The sequence below is a fragment of the Equus przewalskii genome, chromosome 7 (genome assembly GCF_037783145.1).
Source record: "Equus przewalskii isolate Varuska chromosome 7, EquPr2, whole genome shotgun sequence".
Classification (NCBI taxonomy): Eukaryota; Metazoa; Chordata; class Mammalia; order Perissodactyla; family Equidae; genus Equus; species Equus przewalskii.
Window position 1 is genome coordinate 4,018,488 of NC_091837.1, and position 13,001 is coordinate 4,031,488.

Consider the following 13,001-nt stretch of genomic DNA (forward strand, 5'->3'; position numbering starts at 1 on the left):
CAGTGTGTTCAAAAGACTATTGTTTCCCCCATTGGATTGTTTTGGCTCTCTTGTCAAGAATAAATTGGCCATCAAGAGAATGAGAAGATAAGGCATAGACTAGGAGAAAATATTTGTAAAAGACATGTCTGATAAAATCTAGCAGTTTCTTACAAAACTATGCATACTTTTACCAAATGATTCAGCAACCACACTCCTTGGTATTTACTGAAATGAGTTGAAAACCTGTGTCCACACAAAAACCTGCACATGGATGGTACAGCAGCTTCATTCATAATCTCCAAAACTTGGAAGCAACCAGGATGCCCTTCAGGAGGTGAATGGATAAATAACTGTGGTTCATCCAGACAAGAAATATTACTCAGTGTTAAAAAGAAAAGAGCTATCAAGCCATGAGAAGACATAAGACAACCTTAAATTCATATTACTAAGTGAAAAAGGCCAACCTGAAAAGGCTACATACTATATGACTCGATTCCCACTACATGAACATCTGGAAAGGCCAAACTGTAGAGACAGTGAAAAGATCAGTGGTTCCCAGGGGTTAGTGGGAGGGAGGGATGAATAGCTGCTGCACAGAGGACTTTTAGGGCTTACTGTAATAGTGTGTGCATGTCATTATACATTTGTGAAACCCATAGAATGTACACGACCAAGAGTGAGCCCTAATGTAAGCAGAATTTTTTCTTAACTTCATTTCTGCATAGTTCATTGCTAGTGTATAGAAATACAATTGATTTTTGTATATTGACCTTGTATCCTGCACCTTACTGAACTGGTTTACCACTTCTAATACTTTCTGTGTGGATTCCTTAGTATTTTCTCTACACAGCATCATGTCATCTGAGCCCAGAGATAGTTTTACTCCTCCCTTTCCAATCTGGATTCCTTTGATTTCATGTTCTCACGTAATTGCCATGGCCAGATCCCCCAGTAAGGTGTTGGATACAGGGGTAGGAGGCCCTCCCAATGTTGTTCCTGAGCAAAGGGAAAGTTTTCAGTCTCTCTCCACTGAGCACAGCAGCCAAGGGATTTTCGTGGATGGTCTTCGTCAGTTTGAGGGCGGTCCCTTCTAGTCCAGCTTTGTTGACTGTTTTTCTGTGTCTATTGAGACCATCATGTGGTTTTTGTCCTTTATTCTATTAGTTTGGCATATTACATGATTCATTTTCAGATGGTAAATCAATCTTGCATTCCTGGGATAAATACCAAATGGTCGTTTTTATATGTTTCTGGATTCGATTTGCTAGTATTCACCTGCGCAATTCTGCATCTATATTCACAAAAGATATTGGTTTGTAATTTTCTTTCCTTGTGATGTCTTTGTTGGGTTTGGTGTCAGGGTGCTCCTGGCTGTGTAGGATGAGGTTGGAAGTGTTCTCTCTTCTCGTATTTTTGGTGCTTTCTCTTTACTGTATCTCCATGTGTTGCTCAGTGTAACTGCCTTGCTCGCTGGGGTCCAGCACTTGGCCCAGCCATCTTCCTGGAAGTTTATAGTTTACTGCATCAACCATGCTTGGCCAGGAGTATCCATTGGATGTTGGTACCTGTGAAGGGGGTGTGGTGAGAGCCCCTCTCTGGGTAGATGAACAGTCAGTGCTCTGAAACCCTGCACACCAGCTCTTAGGTGGCCGTCGGTCAGGCCTTGGGGGAGCTCCTCTTACACAACTGCCCAGGCCTCTTGGTTGGAAATGCATTTTTCTGGGTTTCTGTGAAGGCGTTTCAGAACAAGGAACATCTGCTTGGTTATGTTTAGGCCACAAGGAGCGAGGTGCAGGAGGGGTCACCCCTGCAGGAAGCTCCTCAAGACAACGTCAGCCACATACCAGAAGGGAGCAATGGGCTGGCTAAGGCAGAGTGCTCCAAGTGGCACCATCTTGCCTGGGAGTCCACCACCCTGTCACCAGCCCGCTGAGCCAGACTGCAGGTGCCCCTAACGTCCTGTCCCACAAACCACATAGAAACCTGACAACATGGAGAGAGTTCTGGGGAAGAGGATGACTGTTTTGGTTTTGCTTTGCTTGGATGGATTATCCTGATTTTGCTGTAAACAAGTTCATACCCTGTCACACCAGCCTTTCCACTTTCAAAGAAGAAGGGAGAGCAGAAGGACAAAGACCCCTCAGCTCCAGGAATAAATAAACCTGAGGGGGTTTGTGATGGTCAGGTGATCCACAAGTGGGGAGCTGCTGTTAGGGTCCCCCAGGGTCCTCAAGGCTTGACAAGTGCTCCTGGGTTGGGAGGGGCTGCCATTGGTGTCTGAGGGGCCCTAGGGTGCCCCAAGCTGGAGGGCTGGAGGTCATCCCCAGGGGTCTGCTTGTCTCCTTTCAGGACACTGTCCGTAGGTGGAAGCTCAGAACAGCCAGCATGAGTTCTGCCAATTCACAGAACACTCCCCACAGCCGGGCGCTCCCTCGTCAGTGGGTGAGGGTGGCTTACTGCCGTCCCATTGTGCCAGAGGTCAGGGACTGCCCAGGGCCTCTCAGCCACATTCACACCCTCATCTTACCAGTGTCTTGCCTGACTCCCGCAGCCCCCACACCTCCCAGGGTTGAGGGGCCTGGATGGAGCCCCGCTGGTGGAGTCCATGTGTTGGGACAAGGGATCAAGGAGGGCATCTGAAGCAGTGGAAAGCAGGTGGGCTCCAGACCCCACCCAGACCTGGACCTTAACTTCCACCTGCATCCCGAGGCCACCTAGGTGACCTTGGCTAGTCACTTACCTGGAGTCCTGGGCTTTCTCCTCTGTGAACTGGGCACAATCATAGGGCTTCCCTAGAACCTGGGAGTCTGGTCTAGAGCTTGTGCGGTGTGGGCAGGGTGGGCTGAGTGCGTGTGGAACTGGAAGGTAGAGCCAATGTTGGACATCGCACCCAGGGGTGTGGGGAGCCCCATGCACAGAGTAACGATAGCGGCCACACCAGGTGAGTTGCAGCAAGTCCCACAGGGAAGGACACAGGCGGGAGAGGAGGTGAATGCTGTTGTGCTGGCTCACAGGGGCATGGCAGAAGTGGTTCTGGGGGAAGCACGGTGAGGGCATATTGGGGCATACAGCCCAGGGTGCCCCCTACTACCAGAGGGGTGCATTGATACCACAGCCCAGCGCGGTGAGGAATGGGGTGATTAACACAGCTGTCTGAGGCCTGGTGACCACCAGGGCATAGCCCAGTGTCACAGGGTCGCTCCTGTGGTGGGTCCTGGAGGCCTGACCCAGCTCCCGGGAAGCCTCAGGTTTCCACCCTGCTTTGGGATCCCAGAGCACTGGCACCATTCCTAGTAGGGCTCTGTAGGGCTGCCCCTCCCCACCCTCAGGGCCCCTCCCAAACACCCAGTCCCTTGCCCAGGAGGCAGGCCTATGGGATCCCCACACTTCCCTGTGGCCTCCTGCCCACCCTGCTGGCAGGCCCGGAGCCTGCCTCATCTAGCCCTGCAGCTGCCAGTGGCTCCAGGCTTGGGTCCCCAGGGCAGGGTCAGAGCAAGGACTGAAGGCTGGTCAAGACCCAGGGCAGACTGTCACTCCCCTCTCACCCTCGTAGGTGCCGGCAGCTGGCTTGGTGCTCCTCTCAGCTGTCAACCATGGCCCGGGGACTGCCCAGCACCGCCAGCCTGGCGCACTTCTGCCAGAAGCTGTACCGGCGGAAGCCAGTGGAGGAGTCCCCCAGGGAGACACTGCCGCAGCGCCATCTGACCACGCTGGACCTGACTCTGCTGGGTGTGGGTGGCATGGTGGGCTTGGGCCTGTATGTGCTCACAGGCACCGTGGCCAAGGGGATGGCCGGGCCTGCAGTGCTTGTGTCCTTTGGCGTGGCTGCTGTGGCCTCCCTGCTGGCAGCCCTGTGCTACGCGGAGCTCGGGGCACAAGTGCCCTACACAGGCTTTGCCTACCTGTTCACTTACACGTCTGTGGGTGAGATGTGGGCCTTCCTCGTTGGCTGGAACGTGCTCCTCCAGTGTCTCTTTGTTTGCACTGCTCTCGTCCGTGCCTGTAGTGGCTACCTAGACACCGTTTTTGGACACCGCATCCGCAGCTTCACTGAGGCCCATGTGGGCATCTGGCAGGTGCCCTTCCTGGCCCAGTACCCAGACTTCCTGGCTGCTGGCCTCATGCTTTTGGCTTCTGCATTTAGCTTCTGTGTAACCCGTGTCTCTTCCTGGGTCAACCGCACATTCCTTGTCATCAGCGTGGTCGTCATCCTCTTCATCATTGTCCTGGGGTTTGTCCTGGCCCGCCCGCACAACTGGAGCATTGAGGAGGGCGGCTTTGCGCCCTTCGGTTTCTCTGGTGTCATGGCTGGCGCCGCCACCTGCTTCTACACCTTCCTGGGCTTTGACAATATTGTTGCCTATAGTGCAGAGGCCCAGAACCCAAAGCGAGCTGTGCCTATGGCCATCGCCATCTCAGTTACCCTGGTAGCTGGTACCTACATCCTCGTTTCCACTGTCCTCACCCTCCTGGTGCCCTGGCACAGCCTGGACCCTGACTGGGCCCTTGTTGATGCCTTCCACCAGCGGGGCTATAGCTGGGCAGCCTTCATCGTGGCAGCTGGTGCAATCTGTGGTAAGTGGCCCTTCTGGACAAGGGGGGAGGGAACAAGATGGTGGGGCTCTGCCCTAAGCCTCCAGGAAACACATCTCCATCTGGACCTGTGCTGCCAATGCATCCTGGGCCCAGGAAGGGGCTAATGATTAGATTCTCCACCCGGGCTTGTTGAGAGGGACCTATTCACCGCCCCTCCCAGTTGTACACAGAATGTCAGTTCTGGGCATGTTCTTCCAGATCCTTCCAGGCAGAGGGACTCAGTCCTTATCAGATTCTCCAGTGGGTCTGTACCTAATCTAGGGTGTCCCATTCCTGCGTGGTGAGGGGGAACAATCCAGCATCCACATAACATTCAGGCTCACTCTCAGAGCCCAGACAAACTCATGTCCATTTTCCCAAGGGGCCACCCATGCCCTGGCCCCCAGCAGCGGCCCCAGGTGGGCCTGTCCACCATGCTGACCAGTCTCCCACCCTCTGCCACAGACATGACCAGTGTGCTGCTCAGGTACTTCTTTTACCTGCCACACATCACCTATGCCATGGCTGCCGACGGGCTCTTCTTCCAAGTGTTTGCCCGCATGCACCACCGGATGCAGGTGCCCGTGTTCGGGGTGCTCATGGCTTTCATGGCGCTGCTGCTGGACCTCGATGCACTCGTCCAGTTCCTGTCCATTGGTGCACTACTGCCCTATACATGCTTGCCCACCAGCATTATCATTCTACGCTTCCAAAAGTCCCCTCCATCCAGTTCTCAGGGCCCAGACAGCCCTGAGGGCACAGAGGAGGCCTCAGCCCCTGAGCCTGGGCAGCTGCGACCAGCCCTGAGGCCCTACCTCGGCTTCCTGGGTGAGTGCAGGCCTGGAGCCGCTGTGGCTTGGGCCCTGAGTGTCCTGGTGGCCTCGGCCGTCACTCTGGACTATGTGTTGGTCTTCGGGGACTCGGCCCTGCACCTCCCACCCTGGGCCTACACCCTGCTGCTCCTGCTCAGCTCCGCCACGTTTCTGCTCAGTCTTCTCGTCCTTGGGGCCCACCAGCAGCAGCGCCGGCAGGACATCTTTCAGGTACTTCCTCCAGCCAGCATGCACCACACTCAGCCCAGCCGGCTCCCTTCGCCCCTTCCTCCTCTGCCGTGGCAGGATGCACCAGGGCTGCAGGGCGGGGGAGGCCAGTACCCCACAACCCGCTCTCTGCATGGCGGGTGGGCCCTTGTCTCTGGAATCTCCAGAGGCAGAGAAAGGCTCTGTGGACTCCCGAGAAATCAGGCCCTGGGCCAGCAGCCCTTCCCTGCAGCCCAGCCCAGCCCTTGTCCCCTCAGGTTCCCATGGTGCCCCTGACTCCCGCCCTGAGCATCCTCCTCAACATCTTCCTCATGCTGCACCTGACCTACCTGACCTGGCTGTACTTGTCCATCTGGCTGCTGATTGGTGAGTTGGGGCCCAACTGGGACTCTGGGGCAGGGTGCGCTGCAGGAGGCTAGCAAGCAGGGTGGCAGTGCTGGGACTTGCCCCTCACACTTGTGCCACCCTTGCAGGACTTGCGGTGTATTTTGGTTATGGTATCTGGCACAGCAAGGAGAACCAGCGGGAGCGGCCAGCCTGACTGTCCCACTTGGCAGCCTGGAGGAGATGGTGCAGGCCCTGCAGCTCCCAGCCAGGCACCAGCCCAGGACCCAGACACACTGAGCAGCCCACCAGTCTATGAGGACTGCTGGGGCCTGTCTGCCCTCACCCGCCTCCTCAGAAGGCCAGAGGGGTTGGTAGCCCCTCTATCCAGGGCAGCTTGGATTTGTAGGTCTGCCCATGCTGAGGGGACCTCAGGACCTCAGGACCTTAGCCCAGGTGCTGAGCTTTGAGTCTTTGGAAGTGGGCCATGGCCAGCGCTGGTGTGGCAGACTCTGCCCCCCATCCTCCAGTTTATGACCAATTCCAGCTACCTGGGCAGGTGGAGTAGGATGGGCAGGGAAGAGCCTTGAGTCCCAGGGACCCACAATAGGAACTGCTCAGCCAGCCATGTGACCTGCTGCCATGTCCAGTGTGGTGTTCTTTGTGGCACTGAGCCCTCATCTACCGCTGGGATCTAGACGATTGTCCCCAATCCACAGCAAAGGTACTAGGGTTCTGTAAGGGGGAGACACCAGCCCTGGGATGGCCCTGAGTCAGGAACATTCCCAGGCCTGGGTCACAGGGTCCTCCCTTAGGGCCATTGCGCTCTGCCCAGCTCTGAGGGGAGCTACACACCCTAACTACAGTGGGGTCCTTGACAGCGTGGGGACAGGCTCCCGCCAAGGCTCCCCACATGTCCTCTCGGGGGCAGATCCAGAGAGTAGAGCCTGGACCCCAAGAAGGCCGCCTAGAAAGTGCGGTGGAGTTCTGGGGTTCCCTTGGTTTCCCAGGGCTCCCAGAGAGCAGGGCATGTCCTGGGGCCTGCCCCGGATGGAGAAGCCCCCCTGCCTGGGCACACACATCTCTCAGGCACAGGCCCACATGGCGCACACGGTCTCCTGGGCGTGCACCCACGTGCAGACTGAGGCAGCAGCTGTTTCCCAGCTCAGGGCTGCCTACAGCTTCCAGCGGCCTCTCTCCTTGCCGCCCTCTCAGGGCTTTGTGACAAAGGCTCAGGATGGGACACACGCAGGCAGGTGGGTGCACAAGTACCTGGGCCTGCTCCAGGGACCTTCAGCCCACCTCTGGTGTTGGGACCCCATCCTTTCAGGTCACCAGGCCCACCCTGCACCCCCCTGTGGCCTCCCTAAGGCCATGCTCTTTCTACCATAGACACCACCACTTCCCCGTTCCTGCCTGTGATGACCACACAGGAAGCTGCTGGCTTTGGCATCTTTATTCCTCAAGTCTCTGCAGCCTTGGCATTACTTTCTCTGGGCCCCGAGGACAACCAGGGACACGTGATCCCCACTCCAATAATGAAGCCTCAGGACCATGACCTTTCACCCAAGCCCTTCTGACCCTGCCTCCATGGACACGGCCCTGGGGGTGAGAGGCAGCAGGGACCCCAAGGCTTTACTGAGGCTCCAGCTGCCAGATGATTCCAGAAGCTGCCCAGCCTGAGCCCCAGGTCTCCCCTACCCAGCCTGGTCCATGTTGCTCCACCAGAAAGCTGTCAGCATGGCCCTGCTCACCAGGACCCATGAGAAGGCAGCCCCTTGTCTCCCTGGAGTGGCTACCCCAAACGCTGCCCCGTCTGAGACCCAAAGAGGGCTTGGCTCCTGCAGCCCCATCCCTCCCCTCCTGACCGTGGGCCCGGGACACGGGGAAATTCTCCAGCAGGCAGGACTCAGGCCCCCAGGAGGATTCCAGAGCCAGAATCAGGCCAGCCTGCTGGGGGAGAGATAGTCTGGGAGCTGAAGGGTGGCGTTCTCCCCTACCCAGTCCTGCCTGGGTTTCATCCATGAGTCCTCAAGGTTAGGCCCCCACCCTTTTCCGTCCTGAACCCCCAACCAGCAGAGAAAGTCTACAGGCCTCAGGAATGGGCCAGCGAATGGGTCCTAGGGCCACCCTGGTGACGGTGTCCAGCTCTCTGCAGCAGCAGTGGGGACAGCTGTGGGGCCCCCTCTAAGGCACCAGGGCAGCCGGATGTGGGGGTGGGGAAGCTACCTTTCTGCTCAGGGTTGGCAGTTCCCTGAGGGACATTTACCAGCAGATGAGGACAGTACGTCGAGACTCCAGCCACCAACCTCCAAAGTGTAGCACAGGGTCAGGCAGGCCCACAGCCCCCTCCTCATGCTTGGTCCTCCAGTAGAAATGGGCTTCTCCATCCATGTACAACAGCAGCAGGTCACAGCAGAAGGTGATCTGGGAGAGGCAGGGCAGACCCATGGCCAGGACCCCAACCTGCCATCCCGTCGCCTCCCCAGCCCTCACACTGAGACTCAGTGTCTGCACAGGGGGCACAGGGGTACACTCATGGGACACATGCTTGCCGGCAGCCAGAGGGAGCCACGATGGCCAGACTCACCACACCCAGCCGGGCCACTCCAGTGCCCAGAGTGAGGGCTGTGGGGATGAGCCCAAACTTCCCTGCCTGAGAGAGATCTAGGCTGAGTTTCTCTGCCTGTGGCTGTCACCCCCTCCCACCCCCACCCCTGCCTGCCCACATCCTCCGCAGACTGACCCCTACATGCCCAGTGACCAGAATGTCAAAGCGGACCCTACAGAGCTGAGCAGGCTCCGGGCCTCCATGCCTGAGGCCTCCCCCCGGGGAGTGGCTGTCCTGGGGCAGGAGAGGGTCCAGTGACTGCGCTGCCCACTCCTGGGGGGCCTGGCCCTCACAGGCCTCATCTTACTCATCCACTGACTCCATCCACCACCAGCCTGAGTCCTGGGTCACAGCCCTGTGTCACTGCTGGGGACACAGGGGACAAGCAAGCTGGGACCTGCCTCTCACAAGCTCCCTGCCTGCTGAGGGGATGGGGACAGAAGGGTCAATAAACAGACACCAGCAGTGGGGGTGGGAGAGGTGGGGTAGGCCTGCTGCTGTGGGGTCCAGAGAGGGGCACTCAATCTCCCCCAGGAGCCAGGGAAGACTTCCTGCTGGGAGCCCCTCAGGCTGGATTCCCAGGGCTCAGGAAGGAGCTCCAGGTAGAGATGGAGGGCAGGGAGAGTGCAGAGGGGAGGGGGTCAGGGCATGGGCTGGTCCAGCCCCACATGGTTGCACAGGGCTGGGGGGCCAGCAAAGCCAGGCCAGGAGGGCCCAGTGTGCGTCACATGATGTCAGCTCCAGGCCTGGTGGCTGTGTGCACGTCTGCATGAGGGTGACAAGGTGACATGAAGGGTCAGAAGAATGGGACAGGTCTGCTTAGGAGCCTCAAAGACACAACAATACATGCAACAGCCTTGAGTGCATCTTGGGTTGGAAAATAAAAAGATTTAGGACTATTGTTGCCACTACTGGGGAAATTAAAATATTAGATTTATTTGCCAATGTTACATTTCCTGAGTATGACGAGAGGACAGCAGTCACCTGGGGAAGGTCCTCATTCTCAGGACAGCATTGTTGAGGGGTGAGTGTCTGGATATCTGCCACTTACTTTCCAATGGTTTCCTGTGAAATCCATCTAAATATACCCAGTTCCCTAGAGTGGGAGAGAGAAAGTGGGCCCTCCTGCAACCCTGTACCCCATGGACCCACCAGCAATGCCAGGTCCTCAAAGACCCCTCCAATCATGGCCACGAGGTCCCCAATGTGGAACACAGGGCAGTAGGGGCTGAAGTGTAGGTCACAGGAGCAGCACTTGAAATAGGTGTTGTCCCAGGTCTCGAAGGCATTAGACCTGAGAGGGGGTAGGGCTGGGCTTTGGGCCAGGAGGTGACAAGGAGGATCAGGGCCAGCCAGGACCCACCATGCTTACTTGGAGAAGTTGAACCTGCTGAAGGTGACAGTGTTTTTAATGAACAGCATGAAGTTCTCAGCCTGGACCAGCAGGGGCTTCCTGCAGGTGGGGGGAGGTAAGGGGCAGGCTCTGCTGGTCCTGGGACCCTGCCCTGGGTGTCAGGGACACTTACACAGGCACAGTGTCACTCTCCACAGGGCAGCAGGCCCGTGGAGGTCCCATTGAAGATCACACACTGCCCCTTTTTATGCCTTGAAAACATGAGACAAGGTCCAGGCCTCCAATCCCCACAGGGCCTGGGGAGGGAGTGGGCAGCACGCCACTGGCAGAAAGAAGAGATGCAAGGCACCACTGGGCCTGTACAAGCAAGTCACTCAGGGTCCCAGTTCGGCCCCCTGAACCCCATCCCAGGGGAGGCACTGGAAGATGGGGCCCACAGTTACCGTGGCTGTACATCCCCGTCTCCCCTCCAGGACAGTCCTCATCACCCCAGCCAGTCCCCAGTGGCATGGCAGGGGGCTGAGGTGGTGAGAGAGCAGAGCTGTCCAGGCCCAGGAGGTGTCTCCCCTGCATGACCCAGCCCTGCAGTCCCCAGGGACACACCCCTCCCCTGTTTAACCCCCAGGTTCCCTGAGTTTGGGGCACATGGGAAAGCTGGAGGGTGCAGATAAAAGGAGGTGGTCAGAGGGGGAGGGCAAGCAGCCCCCCGGCCAGACAGGGGTGCAGGGCTGTCTCCCAAGGCAGAGCGAGACTCCTTCCCTCCTGACAGTTCTGTCCCTGGGGGGGGCAGAAGTGAATCTTCAAGGCCCAGCTCCTCTGGTCCAATTCAGAGGACAGAATAAGGAAGCTGGAGGGACTCTGGGAGGGTGAGCTCATGCCAGGGTGGAGGTGCTGGGTGTGGCACACAAAGGGCGGGACCCTCAGAGGGGCCTGTACAGAAGTGGGACCCCACACACTGGCCAAGGGACCACAGGCCACTCCCTTCCCATTTGTTCTGCTGTAAACAGGGACATCAGTGCCTGCACAGGGTCACAGAGTTCTGGGCATCAGCCAGGAGAGGGCGGGGGTGAGCTCTCTGAGAGTCCCAGACCCTGGAGAGGAAGCACCCTCAAGTGTCAGGCACTGGAACAGACATGACTCTGCTAGGCGGCGGGTGGATGTTGCTGACCAGGCCCCTGGCTCAGAGGCAGCAGGAAGAACACAGCACCAGGGTGACAGGAAGGGCTAAGGGACTTGGTGGCCACCATCATGGAAAGAGAGCCTCCAAGGGTGGAAAACAAGGGCTGGCAGGTCTGATGGTGTCACTTGTGAAAGCTCAGCCTGGCCTCTGCATGGAGCACACCTGGGGACCCACAGGAAGATCACAGGGACAGCGGGGGCAGCAGGGAAACTGTCACAGATGGAATGGACTGGAGGGAGGGGCAGGGAGGTCTGGACCCAGGTCCAGCTTTGGCACTGGGGACATCATGGCCTCACTGGATGAAAAGAGGCCCCCCTGGGCGAGGGAGAGTGTTCTCTTGGACAAGGTGGGTGTGCACCAGGAGGCAGCTATGCTGGGGCAGGTGTCCCTGGGGTACAGTGTGGGCATCAGCAGAACAGAGGAGACGGGGGCTGTGGAGGATCTGGGTGGAGGGAGGAGGGGCTGGAAGGCAGCATGGGGCAGGCAGAGGAGGCACCAGCCTGCATGGCCCAGGGCAGGGAGGGAGCATTCAGGAGCTCCAGGCCCTGCCCCCTGCCCCCCACCCCTCCCTCAAGCTCAAGTGTTGAGCCCCCAGACCCTCCATTCTTCCAGATGCTCCTTTGTAAATGCAGTCCCTCTAGCCCGGCTTCCTGACTTGTCCCCTTGTCCACCTGGAAACCTCTTACACTTCCCTGAGAGCCTGTCCAGGGCCATTACTCTGTCAGGCCCTCCCTGAGCCCGGCCCTGTGACAGCGCCAGCACCCTCTCTCCATCATGTGCCCCTCTTGCACACACTCACTGCAGGGGTGGGGTCAAAGGTGTCAGCGCCAGGCAGCAGCACCCAGACTCCCACATGTAGTGGCTTTACAAAGTCACCATGTCCTGTAGCTGGTTCCCCAGCTCCTTTTCTGGGTCACGGGAACCCCTTTGAGTTTGGTGATGACAGAAATCTGGGTGTCCAGGTCCTGCTCCTGGTAGCCTTTTGTGACAAGGAGGGCCCACCTGGGGGGGAGGCGATGGGCAGAGCAGCATGTCCCCCACACAGTGGGCAGCAGCAGAGCTGGCCCCACCCACTCAGCCCCTACACACCCTATAGGCTCCCAGCACAGCGTTCAGGCCCTGCCTCTTCTCCAGCCTCATTTCCACACAAACACCCTACACAGGCCAGATGTTCTGGCCACACATCAGAGAGCCATGGGCTCAGAGTGAGCTGGCCACCTCCTTCCTCACCAGCATCCCCCTTCCCCTGCCCTGGCCACATCAGCTTCTTCTCAAAGGCTCCCCAGACCCAGCACAGCTGGTGGCCTTTCTCAGGGGCCTCAGGGCTGCAGCTCTCACAGGGGTCAGGGACTACTTCCTGCCCTTGTGGGGCCTCCTGGGCAGGGCAAGACCATCCTGCTCTGCGCCCAGAGCCCAACATGGGGCTGGGGACAAGGCCCAGGAAAGGGGGCAGGTGGGCACACAGGAGGACACAAGCACATGGCTCGCTCTTGTCCCTGCTGGCCTCTAGACAGACGGAGATCCTTCCTTCTGCCCCTCCCCTGTCCAACATGCCTCCTCCACCACCACCAGCCCAGCCCCTGGAGAGTCAGACCCCCAACCCTCAGCCCAGCAGGACCAGTCAGGGTCCCTCCAGCCAACTGTCCTGGAGCCATTCTCTCACCCACCACGTAGACCAGGACCCCGAGCTCCAGCAGCCTCTGCAGGGCGCTCACCCGCCACTTCCTGGTCACCACGTACTTCTCAGTTTTGTAATCCAGAAGTCCCAGCCTGTCCCGGCCCCTGGGGAGCCCCTGCTCTCAGTTCCTGCTGGCTGCTGGGAGCAGGAGTCAGCACAGCAGCTGCAGCCCCTGCTGAACAGCAGGCAAAGGCAGATGCCCAGGCCAGGCCAGGTCAGCAGCATTAAAGGGACACTCGGGGCAGGATCCAGCGGCA

General features: G+C 58.3%; 1 protein-coding gene across 5 annotated transcripts in view; it reads left to right on the forward strand.

Moving 5' to 3' along the window:
* Nucleotides 1-13,001, forward strand: part of LOC103544433 (cationic amino acid transporter 4-like) — a 222,477-nt gene that overhangs the window by 78,480 nt on the left and 130,996 nt on the right. For 4 of the 5 annotated variants that reach the window (XM_070628301.1, XM_070628297.1, XM_070628299.1 and 1 more), the window contains 4 exons: nucleotides 3,536-4,557; nucleotides 5,023-5,600; nucleotides 5,855-5,963; nucleotides 6,071-9,623. In XM_070628301.1, the coding sequence (XP_070484402.1) occupies nucleotides 3,576-4,557; nucleotides 5,023-5,600; nucleotides 5,855-5,963; nucleotides 6,071-6,138 (1,737 nt within the window). In that variant the 5' untranslated portion in view covers nucleotides 3,536-3,575 and the 3' untranslated portion in view covers nucleotides 6,139-9,623. The remainder of the gene's footprint in view (nucleotides 1-3,535; nucleotides 4,558-5,022; nucleotides 5,601-5,854; nucleotides 5,964-6,070; nucleotides 9,624-13,001) is intronic. The other variant, XM_070628298.1, reaches the window with a different exon arrangement.